The sequence below is a fragment of the Streptopelia decaocto genome (genome assembly GCF_964273445.1).
Source record: "Streptopelia decaocto genome assembly, chromosome: 1".
Lineage (NCBI taxonomy): Eukaryota > Metazoa > Chordata > Aves > Columbiformes > Columbidae > Streptopelia > Streptopelia decaocto.
The window spans coordinates 199,793,504-199,810,100 of NC_138663.1; the positions used below are offsets into that span (position 1 = coordinate 199,793,504).

Below are 16,597 nucleotides of genomic sequence, written 5' to 3' on the forward strand. Positions count from 1 at the left end.
CTGGCTCCAAGTTGATTATTTATACTGTTTTCTCAGGGCCTGTTTGCCAAGCAGCTGGTGTTTTGTGCCAGTTGCTATTACAGAAGAGCTTTCTTTGATAGTTATCGTGAATGGACACTACATAGTTTATCTTCAAATAAAATCCTTTCCCACAGCTTACATGAACTGGCAGGGGACGAGAGAGAGAAAAAGTTAGGTTTTATTGTTTGTTTGTTTGTTTGTTTAATGCAGGACTATGAAAACACGTTCGGGGGATACTGCATTATCTGTGCAAAACCAAAACAGATGAATTCTATTAATGGATGTAACATGCGGCTGGGTTCAAGCTAGAGTTGTCATTTGAATATAGAAGTCAAAGCCAATTCATTGTAACATATTTTTCTTTTCAAAATATTTTAAGAAAGGCAAAAAAAGTTTGTGCAACAACTTGGCAAGCAGGCCTGTTGAGAGGAGGTATTTTCTATCTTGCAGCTAACATAAGGGCTGAAAAATGTAGCAGTGCCGAGCAATCCTGGATTCCTTCTGGAACTGAAAGAAAGTGTGCGGGATATAATTGTGTAAGAGGCCAATAAATTTTGAAGGGTGGGTTTGTAACACTGCCTTGGGGGCTGCAGGTGGCTTCAGAAGAAAGTCATGGTTTTTATTTCAGTAACAGTCATCAAATACTTTATCTAGCTAGCTACACGCTCATGTGGCCCCATCTAAAAGCCAGAGAATTATTTTAAAACAGAAATATTCCTAACAATCATGTGTTTCTTCCATGCCAGATGGTAGAAAGATAGGTTGGATTAGTTTGTAGTGTGTGTGTGTGAGTGTGTGTGTGTGTGTGTGTGTGTCTTATGGGAGGGGGGAGTGGGTGCAAAAGCTAAGGTGCAGAAATGAGCTTTCCTGGAGTTTGCCAAGCGATGAGCATCAGTGCTCCATGGTGTTCAGGGCATGGGTAGGTGACGTCTGGCCTGTCCTTGTTTCACTGTGGGTCAGTCTGTATTTCCATGGATGCCATGGGAGGCACTGGCCATGGAGCAGAGCTTTATCTCGGTGGTAGACCAGACCCCGACACTGCACCTCGGTACTGAGACAACCGCTGCATAACAGGGAGCATCAGGCTCCAGACGTGGATTCCTGTGCTGTGGGGCAAAAGGGCTGCTGTGTATTAGGTTATCAAGAATTATGTGGTTAGGTTCCTATGGTGAACTGCAACACAGTGGAATCGGAGAACTGATGTTTCTCATGACTGTTGTGACCTCTCCAGTGTACCTTATTTTCTTTGTAGCTGGGTGGCTAAGGAATGTCTGACTATCAAGTAATCCAACATAGGCTGAGTATTTTTGTGTGTGTACTGAGAAAGCTATTTCCTATGCTTGGTAAAGGCCCAAGTGCCAAACAATGGTGGAGCAAGGAGACAGAAACACATTGCTGCCCAGGGAAGCCATGGCTGAAAGGAAACAAGCAGCATATTCACAGAATCACAGAGTGGGTGGAGCTGGAAGGGACCTCTGGAAATCATCCAATCCAACCCACCTGCTAAAGCAGGTTCACCAGAGCAGATCACACAGGAATGTGTCCAGGTGGGTTTGAATGTCTCCAGAGGAGACTCCACAACCTCTCTGGGCAGCCTGTTCCAGGGCTCTGGCACCTTCAAAGTAAAGAAGTTTCTCCTCATATTAACATGAAACCTCCAATGTTTCAGTCTGTGCCCGTTGCCCTTCATCCCATCATTTGGCACCACTGAAAGGAGTCTGGTCCCATCCTCTTGACACCCACCCTTGAGACATTTATAAATTTTGATGAGATCCCCTCTCAGCCTTCTCTTCTCCAGGCTGAAGAATGTCTGATTGTCATCCCATGTTCGTTCTCATGGTTTGAGTCCCCAAGTAGTTTCCCATTGCCTTCTGAGATGACTTTTTGACATACTTTCCTCACGAAGCTGCACACGGGGAAGAGGAAGCAGATCTAGATCCATTACAAAGCCCAGGGAGACCCTAAAGTGCTCTTCAAAGTCCTGTCCAGTTACACATTCATTTTACCAAGGAAAAGACTATTTAATCCTGATGCTAATGGTAGTCAATTAGCAACTTCTCAGAGATTACTTTTGTCAGGGAGGTGACAGGACAAATGAAAGTGGCGCCACTCACACCACTGCGAAGCAACAACTTACCACTTCTGTATTTTCTAAGAATAGATGCCACTTCTAGCAATGAGTCTGTAACTTCTCGCGGCTGCTCGCCAGATGGTAGGAACCAGGAGACACCAAGATCTTTCCCTTGTGGTCAAACTGCCACACAGCCCAATGCAAGTTCCCTGAAAGATTCCCAGGACGGCTCTGTTGCTCTTGTTAGCATTTCCCAAGGTACTGGTACAACACTGAGGTTTTCCACTGGAACCACCCAGCACATTTCCAGGGTCTTCCATGAGCGATGAAGTTACTCAATCCCCTTCTCATTTTGTCAAAGCCTTTGTATCGGTCACTTGTCCTGAGAGTCTGTGAGCTGTGTCCTGTACTTGAGCTAATTGCATAAAAAGGATTATTTCCTTTTCTTGATGCTTGTTATTATTTTCATCCTTCACAAGCCATTTCTTCTGTTTCAGGATCAACATTCTGTGGTAGGCCAGGGAGCTGGCCCCACTCCAAGCTCCAGTTCTTGCTCAAATCCAAACACTGGAAGTGGTTACATGAACTCATCCCCGCAATCAATGTTGAATCAGCAACTGATGGAAAAGAAACAGGCTCTGCAGCGGCAAATGATGGAGCAAAAACAACTCCTTCTACAGCAGCAGATGTTGGCAGAAGCCGTAAGTTTTCTAATTTCTTATTTACATGAAAAAGATTATTATAGAAACAATAGAAAAGAAAGCTAAGACGGAGGAAGAAAGCCCCCAAAACTTTGAGGTCATTTTGGCAATGCCTAGACCTACTAGAGTGTGCCTTACATTTTTCAGCACTTCACTAAGCCCTTTTGAAGCCTTCTTCAGTTTATATGAAACAGCTCAAGTATCCGAGCTACTGTGGTTTCTTTATGAGAACAGTCTAAGCACATGCTTAATTTGAGGCATATGAATATTGACAGTGGTTTTCTTTGCAAGAAAAGCTAAGGCGCACTGCTATGCTTCTTCAGCCACAGAGGAAAGTTGACTTCCAGGCTCTGCAAGCAAGGCAGCATGGTATAAAGTGCCTGTGTATAAGCAAGGATCAGGTACATCAATTGCAGTGTTCAACACAAGTTTGTGTGCTTGGCTGGGATCATACATGACTCCTCCTTTCTCTGTTTTTCTTTTTCCATTTCCAGATATTTGTAGCCAGTTCTTCTTCCTCTTGGTATCTGAGAGATGAGTTGGGAGTTTCTGGTCATTTTATGAGGCATGAGGGGTATTTGTAGCCTTAGTGATAAGTGCTAGAAACCACTAGTTTAGTTCCACTAAAGTGGCATTGCATTGATACTGCATCAGCTGAGTCAGATGAAGGTGCCCATCACCCATGGCCAGCACAATGACGGGGAGTCCCAGCTGCCCAGAGCCGTAACACGAGCCCTCTGCATCCCCGTATTCACCATTCCTTGGTAGTGCTGCTTGCCAAAGCACGGAGAAGTCCCAGAAGAGGAGCTGAGCTTGGCATGTCCTTGGAGAAAGCAACATGGGTGACCTAGGGGAAGCAGGGATGGCTGCAAGGACGATGCTGGGGGAGGATGGAGGTGACACCACCACCTGCTTTGCGTCCCCCAGGCGGCACTGACAGCAGCACCCAAGCCTGTGGCTGATTTACCTCAACCTGCATCTCTCAGCCTACAGAGCAGACCCATTTGTGCCAGCCTGACACCATGAATCCAAAACTTTCTTTTCTCTACAAAGATTTAGACTCAGAAATACTGACACATATAGTGAATGCCATTCAGTAATTAAAGAGCGACACAGAATTGGAAAATCATTTATGGTGTTGTGGAGATGTTTTCAAACAAAAAATTATTCAGTTTTTTATAGAGAATATATTTTTGTTTACAAATGTATTTCCATTCCAAAACTACAATTAGAAAGCTTGAGTTTGAAATTAGGGATTTCATTTGTCCTATAAGGGAAACATTTGTTGACTTTTTAATTTATGCAGAAAAAAACTGAAGTTTCAAGTCAGCTCTACATGCTGCAGTTTTCTGTCAGAATTTTTAGCAGTACAAAAAGTTAATTGTTCATATAGCTCTTAAATATAAATAAAACAGAAAATAAAATCATTCTACAGAATGTTGTTTTTATAGGCTTGCATTTGTTTTTGTACTGTGTACATAGAAATACACACATAGCCTGCCTACAGTTTTTACATGCATTGCAGGGATTTCCTGGAAGATAACTTGTTTTTCTTCTTCACAAGGGTTCAGGTTGAGTGGTATGTTAAAATGAGCCTTATAAATCTTAATCAGAGCCCTCACTCCCAGAGTGCATTACGGAAATGCCTAAATACCACAAGAAAGGCTCTTCTCCCTGTGTTTTAAAGTGCTCCTGGCAGAAGAAAAGACAGATTTTTCTCGAGAAGGTCCATTTGTGTGCTCTTTTCAGACAGAAGATCCCCAAATTATTCTGCTGGATGTCCATCACCAGCCAGCGCCTGACCCTTTGGGGCTGACGAGCCGGTTTGCCATTCTGGCAGCCGAACACAAAGCTCAGGTGTGTTGCAGAGCAGGGTGACGCCAGCCCAGCAGCCACCCCGTGAGCACGACTGCTCACTGCCTGCGCTTTATGAACACAGGGCAGTTAGATTTCCGTTCAAGAACTTGGATTTCTATCTTCCCTTTACGAGAGATGCATCCCTGCAGGCCCAAAATTAAAAAATGTCCCCTATTAATTGGCTTTTTCTGCAATCTTTCCCCGCTGCCCTACCCCCAGTGCTTGCACTCTCAGTGTAAGAGGAAAGACAGCACTACGTACATGTACAGGGAAGCACAGGGCAATGGTGAGCGGCATGAAAAACAACCAGACGTGCACCATCCGTGCTAAATGCTGGCCATGTGTCCTGCTGACATCTCTGGTGAGGATGAGACACAAGGGAGGACAGAGCAAAGGTTTTGCTGATTTTTGTAGGAGTTCCTCCACTGTAGGAGGAAGGAAAGAGCAAGGAGTGGGCATGGCTGTGGATGGGGCTGCCAAGCTGAAATCCCCCGTGCCAGCTGTGCACACTCAGAAAGCTGCGTGGGTGAAATGACCATTGACATGGCCAAGGGCCAGGTGTCGATCCTGGCTGGACCCTCATTGCTCCCCAGCTGCAGTCTGGCTGTGTCGGTTAGACACAATCATAGAATGGTTTGGGCTGGAAGGGATCTCTGGAGATCATCCAGTCCAACCCACCTGCTAAAGCAGGGTCACCAGAGCACATCACACAGGAATGTGTCCAGACAGGTTTTGAATGTCTCCAGAGAAGGAGGCTCTACAACCTCTCTGGGCAGCCTGTTCCAGGGCTCTGGCACCCTCAAGGTAAAGTTGTTTCTCCTCATATTCAGATGGAACCTCCTGTGATTCAGTCTGTGCGGGTTGCCCCTCATCCTATCGTTGGGCACCACTGAAAGGAGTCTGGTCCATCCTCTTGACATCCACCCATGAGATATTTATAAACACTGATGAGGTCCCGACTCAGCTTCTCTTCTCCGGGCTGAACAGACCCAGCTCTCTCAGTCTCATAAGAAAGGTGCTCCAGGTCCCTAATCATCTTTGTAGCCCCCTGCTTGGACTCCCTCCTTGTCCTTCTTAAACTGGGGAGCCCAGAACTGGATGCAGTACTCCAGAAACGGCCTCAGCAGGGCAGAGTAGAGGGGGAGGATAACCTGGGTGTTTGCTCTGTGTCTGTGCTTTCTCTGAAAGCAATCCCAGCTGCACAGGCAGGGAGGGGGCCATGAGGAACCATCAGGCCCCTCTGCCCAATAAGCATGGTGAGCTAGACAGTTCAGACATCAGAAGACATTCAGTACTGCATTGCAGACATGGCCAATGTTCTCAGAGGCTGAGAAACTCTCAGTTGTTTTAAGGAAAGTTAGACCAGACTCAAATGCAATAGAATCAGCAGAAAGGCTTCCGTACAGACTTCATTGGCAGATGGCACAGGTTAACAGATGCCTCTCCCATGGACCAGACAGGGTGAAAGGAATCACAGAATCATAGAACAGTTTGGGTTGAAGGGACCTTCGAAGCTCATCTAGTCCAACCCCCAGCCATGAGCAGGGACATCTTCAACCAGATCAGGTTGCTCAGAGCCCTGTTCAGCCTGGCCTGGGATGTCTCCAGGGATGGGGCATCTACCACCTCTCTGGACAACCTGTGCTAGTATTTTACCACCCTCACTGTAAGGAACACTTCAGCTTTGTGCACACTGAGAAAAGAAACAGAGTCAGGAAAACATAAAGAGAAGCAAATTAATATATTTCTACTCTAATCCTCTAGGAGAAAATAACTCCACAGGATCAGCTGAACAGACACTTGACGCGACCACCACCGGATTATAAAGACCAAAGAAGGAACGTGGTATGCACTGATGACCAGGGCCTAATTTTCTGGGTGTGCACATCCGTGGCCGCAGAGGCAGTGGGTGGTGCCTGCTGCTCTCCTGTGCTACTTTCCTTACTGTCCCCCACCTCTGAGAAGTGCTGATGTGTGATCTGGAGAACCAGCTGATGTTTCATCCAGGCTGATGCTACATCCCCCAGACATGGGGAGGGAAGGGCTGGTACCCCTCCCATTAGCACTGCCTGGGGCAGATGTGCACCCATGTGCTTGATACCGAGGTGTCCACTTGGCTATGCAACCCCACTCCATCCAGATGTTTCTCTCATGTATGTGGTACATCTTGCTTTAGAGCCTGAGACAAGAACCATCCCTCCCTTTGAATGGCAGCTCATGTACAGCATCAGGACCCTCATACTGATTTTTAAGTACCTTGCATGACACCATCATGGGCAACCAGAGCTACCAACTGAACTTTTGGTCTGTTTAACACACCACAGGTGTGGCCTCAGTGCTGCTCTACCAGTGGCATTTCAACGGATCAGTCAAACAGTAGGGTGAAATCACCTGATTTCTGCCACAACTGCCCAGAGCAAAAAATGCCCAGCACTTCAGGACTAGTCCTTTGTTGCAGCTCTTGTGCCCTCACCTCCATGGATAGTTGATAGTCTAGTTTTGGAAGCACAGGACTGCCCGCTTGGCTTTTCATGCTTTTCACCTTGCTGGTGAGCTGGAGGCTGCTCTGAAAGCAAAGGCAGAGTAAGGAAAAGATGCTGAGGAGAGAGAGGAGGTGGGGGGAAATGCAGCAGATTGGATCAAAGAATGTTCTTTATACTCCAAAGCATCTCCGCATTTAAGTATAAAAAGGATCCTTTGCATTCTCGTATATCTAGTATATCTACAACATTCTGAGGAAAAAAAAAGATGTTTGGTTCAGGTTCAGCCAGAGATCTGAGTCTTTCCTTCCTACCTGTCCTTTTTGGAAAAACTTTTCCAGCTTCTACTGTGATTTTAATGAGCTCCCTCACATGCCATCCTTCTGCCCAGCACCAACAGCCCAGGTACACATGGAAGGCCCAGGCTGGGCTGCTCAGGCAATGTCCATGCACTCCTTTGCTTTGCTTACAAGTTCTAGCAGTGATAAGCTTGCTGCAGTTTGGAAACTGCTGCTTTTACCTGATCTGAGTATTTATCATCCTCTGTAAATTTGCAGAAGCATCACTGATGGCAGCGTAAGGACCCATGGTGAGGGCAGCGCCCCAGGGCAGAGAGAGCCCTGCTTGCTGCCTTCGTACCTCCTGCGCTCGTAAAACAAATGCGCTGGCAACCCCAGCAGTTTGCTGGGGAATCCTGTGATTTGGTGTGTTGTTTAAAGGCTCATTCCTGGAATCAAATGATTAACTGAGATTCTTGGCTTTTACTTAAAAACAATCCATTTCTAGCCCGAGAGAGAAAATGGAAATGACTGTAGCCACATCTGTGAAAGGCTCCAAAATAAGTAGATCACAATTGTTATGTAGCTCTTCTTCTTAATCTGATGGACTTTTTGCCAACCTTGTGGTATTTGGAGCCCCATCTCCTGGGTTTGAAACATGTGGGACTGGCAGCACTTGTCCATTCAAATCTTAAGTCCCCGCTGAGTGAGCCCAGGGAGAAGAGCAGCTTTTCAGGCAAGCCTGGGAGAAAGGGCTGTGCTGGAGCTCAGCAAAGCTACCAGATGGAGCCATTAGGAAACTCTTGCATAAGGCATTAGCAGCAGGGAATCTGCTCCGTTTTTCTGGGAATAGCTTTGCCCAGGTTGCAGAAGAGGAGACAAAAAGTTAAACAAAATAACATAGGGGCTTGGAGACACTTGGTTAAGCATTTTATTCCTGTAGGAAACAGCCAAGGCCAGAGCAGGTGAATTGGGCAATGAAGGCGCTTCTGCAAAGCGCCACAGCCTGGGGTGCCCAGCTGCCATGCACAGCGCTGCCGGGGAAGACGTTTCTTCCCATCTGGAAGAAATCAGAATGGAAAATATTTGAATTAAAAATAAAAGGATAAAAATAGCAATACAGAGAAAGAGAGAGCTTTGTCCTTAGCACAAGTACAGCCCATGTCCCAACCTCTTGTGCTCGTTCAAGAGCATGGTGTTGGCAGGAGAGGTGCGATGGTGGCCCTGGGGCTGCTCAGCAGCTCGCTGGGTCACCCCAGTGACTCCACAACCTTGTAGTTCAGCTGGACAGAGAGCATCAGCTCTACCCAGATGGCTCTTCCAGGTCTTTTGAAACACCACCCATTCCTGTGCCATTCCTCCTCTTCAGTACCAGCATCAGAGAGCAGAGAATGCAGGTCCCCATCTCTGTCACTCCTGTAAAAAGATGTTACTGTATCTCCAAAAAGCAGTGAGCACTGCACAACGCACTAGCAAAGCCAAAGATGGGGCTAATCATGAGGCTCCCTGCTGAGCACTGATTTTCAACTCTTCATTTCCAGAGCTAAATTCAGTTAGAGGGCTCCCTGGGAGGACATGGAGGAGAATCTGATTGTCCCCGTAGGGGTAAAGCTGGGTGGACTCCTCATAGCATCTCTTGTCCCAGGGAGTGCCCTGCTTAGGTACTGAATTAAGATGCTAAGTTAGGACAGTGTAATTGTTTGGACAGTTAGATGCTTTATAGTCAAACATCTCCTGCTTGGAGCCAGTTTGTGGAAGAGACTGCCCTCCAGGATAAGGTGAGCTTCTTAATTTAGGTATCTATGTTTATATTGATTAGGAACAAGTGACTCTGGTTGTGGAGTCATGCTTAGTGTTAATAATGATTTAGGAGGAGATTATTTTTAAGTACTTAAGGAAAAAAAATAATCCTTTGCATCCATTACTAAATGGAAATAGCATATGCAAAAAGAAAAAAAAAGGCAGAAAAGGCAGAAATATATGATAATTTTTTCTTCGGTTCCAGTCTGAAGGAACTGAACATCATTATGGTGAAATTTCAACAGGAACAGTATATTAAACAGCTGGTACTAAACATAGACTTTTAAAATATGTATGCACACAATTTGTCTTCAAGAATTTTAAAAGAGCTGGCTGAGAGGTTCTCTAAATTCTTAACATCACTTTTTATTTAGTATTGAAACACCAAGATGAAGGACTGAAATGAATGCCACACACTGAGACTGATGGACTTGGAGAACGCTGCAGGCATGATCACAGTCTTGAAGCAGCTGCACAGTAAGAAGGAGTTGGTGGTGGACCAACTAATAAAATGAATCACACAGATTAATATTTAATAAGATTTGATGGCAAAGTCAAAGTGAGTCAAATTGAGCCTGGTTTTGTTGTACCTATGAAGGATCAAACTAAGGCAGTGTCTCATGTCCAACATTGTTACTAAGCTTTGCAACAGCAAAGCTTCAGGGCTTTATGTTCCTCTGTTCCTCCTCTGGGAGAGGCTCAGGGAATTCCCAAACGTGGTGGTACCTCAGTAGCAAGCCCATTTGACAGTTTTTCCCACATTTTGGGAGCCACCTGAAGTGGTACAAGCATTTACAGAATCACGGAATTGTCGGGGTTGGAAGGGACCTCTGGAGATCATCTAGTCCAACCCACCTGCTAAAGCAGGTTCACCAGAGCAGATCACACAGGAATGTGTCCAAGTGGGTTTGAATGTCTCCAGAGAAGGAGACTCCACAGCCTCTCTGGGCAGCCTGTTCCAGGGCTCTGGCACTCTCAAGGTAAATAAGTTTTTCCTCATACTCAGATGGAACCTCCTGTGCTTCAGTCTGTGTATTTAGCTCATACGACACTATTTGGCAAAGATTTCCTTGGCTGACCCACATGTTGTGTGGAGAAACATCTCCTTTTGTTTGCCTTGAACCTGACTTCTAGCTGCACTTCTTGTAGGGCTTGTACTGGAAGCAACAGTAGCAAAGCAAATTAAGCTAGGGAGGAGCTGATCATGTGCAGAGGGGGTTTCTCGTTCTCCATGGTGCCATCTACACTGTGCGTGTTTAGAAAGCACTTGGTCTTCTTCAACCAGTCTCTTGGGGATTAATCCAGAGCCTTGCACTGCATAAGCAATCAGAGTACATCACATAAATGACATATTGTGGCCTCAAAATACTCAAAATCTGCCACAGAAGTACACTTGTGTTGAGGGTTGGAGGCTGAAGAGAAGGGAAGCCTCTCTCCTTGTGATTCATTTGTAGATGTCAGGTACAGGAAAATTCTTCACTGGGCAGAATTAGCTATATATGGTAGATAAGTGATGCTGCCAGTTCATAATTTCTAGTTTTCTGAAGTTTATGTGCAGCAAATGCCTGCACATCAGGTATCACATCATGTGTGACTCCCGTGTGAGCAAGTCACCTTCTGTGGGGGCAAATGTCCACAGTCCAGCTGTGGAGCAGAGCTTAGAGGAGGCATGTGGGTGGCACTCAGCAAGCACAGCACCAAGCCATGTCCTCATGCCTGTGTGGCCACCACGTGGGAGGACAAGCAGGTCACAGGCTGGGCTGACCTGCTCTCCCAGCACGTGTTTGGGAAGGAAGTTCTGTGTGCTGCAAACGTGTGATATGCAGTCTTGGCTCCTGCTGTCATCTGGACAGGCACGTCCAGGAGGAGTAGATACCACTGCTGTAGGTGTCTAAAAAAGATGGAAAAGTGGCATGATGATTGTACCTATCACTCCCCATTGTCTCCACAGGGAGCCAAGATGAGCCATGCCCTGTAAGGAAGAAAAATGCTGGATCTCCTCTCCCTCTGCTCACTTAGACAGGCTTTGTCCTGTCTAAGGTTTCTAGTGTGTCCGCAAAAAAAGGCAGAAGAATCTTCTCTCCTGCCCAGTGGTTCTGCCCGTCCTTCTCTGGTCCAATATTTCTCTTACAATAAGCACCAGTTTTGTCTTATCTGATGTCCTCTGAAGGGATGGGAAGACTACCAGTGGCATTATATAGATCAAACCACCTTCTGGATGAAAGGCATCCTTAAGGCCTTGAATAAATTGATGCAAGTCCTCTTAAGAGTAAAGTATCTTCTTCAAGAAATTCTGCTGCTAGAAAACTGTTTTTTTAACCTGTTTGTATTTGAATGACACCATGCACTGATGGACTCATGTTTGTTTTAACACTTTTGTTTTCTCCTTTCTAGGTGGTTCACCAGCTGTGAGTATGAGCTCCAACAACATGTCCTTATCCAACCCAATTTCAACTCATAGCATCATGCCTCAGAGCTCCAGCCTCATGTCCACCTCTGCTGGGACCCGAATGCCTTCTGTTCCTGCTGCTCGGAGTATGGGCTGCTACGGGAATCTTCCTTGCAACCAACCAAGTGCATACAATGTGACTTCAGGAATGAACCAAATGCAGCCACACAGAAACCAAAATCAAGTCCTGCCTGGTCAGAATAACCCTGTGATGTCTCGACAGCAAACCATGACACAGGGGAACAACGTAGCGGCTTTTGGGACAGGGTCGATGGTCAGCTCGCAGCAAGTAAGGCCAGGCTTGAACCATGGAGCCACAGGTATCCCCGCACAAAGGCCGGCCAACGTGATGATCACGGCTACTGCCACTGCCCAGAACTGGGCCCCGCAAGAAGCTGCCGTGAAGCAGCAGGATGCACTGAAACCCGCAGGGGTCCGTTTCCCCACCGGCACTCCGTACCCCAACCAGTCTTTGCAACGCAACGTAGGCAACCAGCATTTTCCTCAGCGTGCATTGGCACCTCCTAATCAGTTAACAGCAGGAGTCCAAATGAGGCCTCCTCCAAACCAAGTGCACCAGACTCTAAATGGACAATCTGCTGGCTCACTGCGAGGTCTCAGCATAAGACCGAACCAGCTGCGAGGACAGACTGTGCCTACCTTGAATCAGCCAGGAACAAGTATGACGCCTCCGTCATCTCTGCCATCAACCAGTTTCACATCTACCAACCAAAACTCTCGGGCTTACCAAGGAAGTGACCATGGTAATGACCTAGCGTTTGACTTTCTGAACCAGCAAGGTGACAGTATAGGACCTGCGCTCAACAGTGACTCAGACTTTATAGATTCTTTACTGAAAACGGAACCTGGTAATGATGACTGGATGAAAGACATCAACCTTGATGAAATTTTGGGGAACCACTCATAAGTGACAGTACCAAGAGTGAACCAGATGGAGAGGCAGTAAGGACATTAGCTTTCTCTTTAGATGTCAACAACCTGCTTTATTAATTTACACTCCAGTAACTGGGCTGTCCTTTAAAATACCAAGTAGAGTGACTGCCCCATTTGAAGAGTTGCTCTAGGAACAAAATTGAAGTCTCCTCCGGTGACACAATAATAAAAGCGATATTCATGCCCGCCACAAAGGAGTGAGAATGCATGAAGGGTCTGTTCCCCACGTCGGTGCCCAGCGCGTTGCAAACACATCGGTTCTTCTCACAGGGACTGTGTGGAAAAATGTGTTTAGCTTCCCACACACGCAAGCATGAGACAGTGGGATGGGTTGTGAAAAATCATTTCTCTGAGTGCAAATAAGAGCCCAAGTGGTCCAAAACTCTTCAGTCGTCATGTTCACAGCCCTTAACTTCCTCAGGACTACTCAGCCCTGACAACATAAGGCCCTGTGTAAATCTCGTTGCGTTACAAAAACTGTTTACTTCTACATAGAACAAACTCACATTTGCTTTCCTGATGATTTGGTTTTAAACCCTCTATATTTTGTAGCACACAAAGGGGTAAGTCGTCCCATCCACAGGAAGAAGGAAGCAGACCATCCAGTGCATAACTCAGCCTGCTCTGGCATTCGCCTGCTCCCTTTCGTCAGTGCTTGCAGTGAGTAGAGAGGAGGCTACTGTCCTGCCAGCAGCACAGTCATTTGGGGCACTGAGGGAAACATGAGATGAACTACACCAAAGCTCAGGATCCTCACTTTGCCACCTTGCCCTTACCCCAAGGACTCCCGTGACTTAATGGACAACTTGAGTGAGAAAGGTACTCACCATCTGACCCTCACCAACTGCTTTCCCAATCCTGCTTACAGGATGACAAATACATGAAGTGGCCCAACTAATACACTATGCCAGTTTTCATCTTAACCCTCAGTGAGTGTCAGGTAATTCAGCTCAGTCCTCTTCTACTGAACAGGTTTAGCCCAGCAGGGATGCCAGCATCTCTGTGGAGAGGCTACCTTTTTGATTGCACAACACTTTAGCTCTATCCCTCCTTCCGTTTGCCATATGGGGGGAGCTGAAAGGGGTCCGATGGTGGCCCAGGTCCCCACAGCCTCCGCTGAGCAGAATACAAGAGTGCTGCCCCTGAAACTAGCGTGCAGGCCAGTTGTAGCCACCTGGTTTGCTCGCAGCAGGACGCTCCACTCAGCCACAGCTGTGCTTGTAAATGAAACAGTATGGGGGAATATTTCTGGGCACTGGACTCAATCATCTGTTCTGGGTTTGGGGATGGCCCAGTTAACACTGCCCTGAGCAATTTCTGTGCGTCATTAGGGCGTTAACCGGGGGCCAGGACCGTTCCCATAGACAGTTTGCAGCCACCTTGCCATGGAGGCTAACAGAGAAAAGCAGTAAGGACACAGATTGTTCCACACCGCTGACCTCAGTGCCAGGGAATAGTCTCAACTGTATTAAATTTTCTCCTATAGACTTGGTCAGTAAGGGCATCAGAAGGAGGTGCTATGTGACTATAAAGCAGCCCCACAGTGAGTCAGACAGGAGGAGTCATAGGTGGGAACAGATCTTGCAATTCAAATGAAAATGCTGTTCTTTAAAGTGATGTGATGAAGCGTGTTTCACAGCCTCCTCTGAATTAGCTAAAACTAGATGTGGCAAAGGAATACAATGCCTACTTTTGCATGCCTCGGTGCCAAGAGGCATCGCTCTACCCCTTACAAGTGCTTTATTCATCCTTGTTAGTGGCAGTGGGATGAGTAGACTACTTGACAATAGCCTCTGCACTTATCTGACCTACTTCTCAAGAGAGGTTTTAATGAGGGTTTTCCAGTCATTTCACCCTGTCATTTCATGTGGGCACATTTTTTCCTGATGTTCCAGGAAGCATTGTCACACACACAATCACCAGCACCTCCAGGAAAGGTATAACATGGGCATTTAGCCAGATATGCCAGTTGAGGCAGGCTGGGCCAGGATGCTGTTCATTCCCAAACATGTTTTTCATAAGAGGGATGAGAAAGCCTGCTGCAGAGTCCCTTGTGCTGCCCCAGCTAGTGATCACTGCACACCGCTGCATTGTGTCATGTCGTGGCTCGGCTGCCTAGAAAGCTCCCTCTTCTCCCCAGTTTTGGCTGGGGTGCATGTGGTCCCTTCGATATGCCAGCACAAACTTTTCCAAGTCTTAAAGCAGCTTTTCAGTGTGGGTCAACTAAGTTTGGAGAGATACAGAGTCTAACAAATGAGTCCCCTATAAATTCTGCAAAACTGGACTGAAATAGTAGCTAAGTGAGTTTGAAGCAGAGGAAAGATGGGCTCCCGTGTCTCACACGCAGGCGCACAGCCCGTCCACGGGCAGGTCAGCAGCGACTGCTGAAGCTCTGGAAGGAACACACGACTGCGATGCCACTAAGGCCGAGGCTGAGTTATTCTCATCCTGAGCAGTGGGCACTGAAGTCCGTTAACTTCAGCTACCCTCACATGCCATTGAAGAAACCACCACTGGTTTCTGTGCTCAGACCAGACTGTTTTCCAGATCCTCAAATGATATAAAAACAAATGTTCAGCTGAGGAGCTGGTCCCAAGACTTCAGGAGATCATCTGGTGGTGGATTCAATGCTGAGCTTTGTCCTGTCAGCCTCAGCCTGAGGCGGAGAAGACCCTGGGCTGTGAGTGCCATCACCAGGATCAACGTTTCATCCCGTCTTAAGCAAATTCAACAGAGGCAGAGACCATTTGCAGTCCTGTAAAGATATGCCTGATGCATTTGAAATGTGAGCTTCTGAAAGAGTCTTGCAACCAAAACTTGAATCTGGTATCATTTCTTCAGAACATCTGTGTCTGAACGGAGCTAGTGTCTTTTTTCTCTTTCTTTGCAATGGCTAAGTGCACTACCCTTATAGTCTATTTTTCATCATTGACTGGGCACTCTTCACAGTATTGGGTTGTAAATATAAAGAATTATTTGTTTTGTAAACTTTTGTAAAAAACCCCACAAAAGTAATAATATTTTGGTAGGAATAATAAAAATCATATTATTTGGGTTATATTTATACATATGTGAAATAAATATACTATCAAAAAGTTGTATTTTATACAAAAAAGTCAGCGGTTACCTTTTGTATTCTATATACAAAGTTTTGTATGATACTATTGTTTATTTTTATCTGCAGACTTCAACTTTGGATTTTGGGGAGGGCAGAATGGGATCGTGCTTAAATAGCTGGGCCTGACCCCAAGCTCACTGAAACCAATGGAGTCTTTCCATTGCCTTCACAGGGCTTTGAATCAAGCCTTTAAATCACCTTCAGATATGTTTGGCATCTGAAGTTCTCTGGAAACCTCAACATGAAAACATTCCAGGTTTCAAATTTTTTCCCTGAAAAAGGCTTTTATTATTATTATTGTTATTATTATTGTAACTCTTGGGAGGCAGGTGGGACCTATGTAACTGTCATGTCCTTGTTGCATGTATGTCTGCTTTATATTTTCCCCATATTATAAACCAGTGTTTCTCTATACAGACTGAAAAGAAAAGTTGCTGTACAGAAATGTTTGTGTTTATGCATTTTTACATGTGGCTGTATATACCTCCTAGTACTATGCAGTGACACTTATTTGACTCCATTTATTTTTCACCTAAACATGAATAGTATGTTTTTCAGTAGCTATCAAAACTCTGCCTAGTAAATCAATCAAAATTATCCCAAGTGTCTCTTTTCTTAATATGAACTTTATAATTAATGTCTGTTAATTTAACTGCTCATTCATCTGAGAAAATTACAGGGATATTTTAGGAGGAGGTGAGAAAAATGTGCATCTGGCAGCTTCTGGGAGCTCAATCTGCCTCTTTGCAAGAGAGCTGTGATGCTCTCCTACTGACTGAAGCCATGGTTCCATTACCAGCAGCGGTTAACAAATAACGTGTGGTATTTTAGCTCCTGGTGAACGGGTTGGTGTAGTCTTGCAGCACAG

At 45.9% G+C, this 16,597-nt stretch overlaps 1 protein-coding gene across 1 annotated transcript in view; it reads left to right on the forward strand.

The window, feature by feature from the left end:
- Positions 1–16,326, forward strand: part of MAML2 (mastermind like transcriptional coactivator 2) — a 222,260-nt gene extending 205,934 nt beyond the window's left edge. Inside the window, 3 exon segments of the mRNA XM_082054091.1 lie at positions 2,590–2,793; positions 6,415–6,559; positions 11,603–16,326. Coding sequence (XP_081910217.1) covers positions 2,590–2,793; positions 6,415–6,559; positions 11,603–12,585 — 1,332 coding nt within the window. The 3' untranslated portion in view covers positions 12,586–16,326.
- The last annotated feature ends 271 nt before the right edge of the window (positions 16,327–16,597 follow it).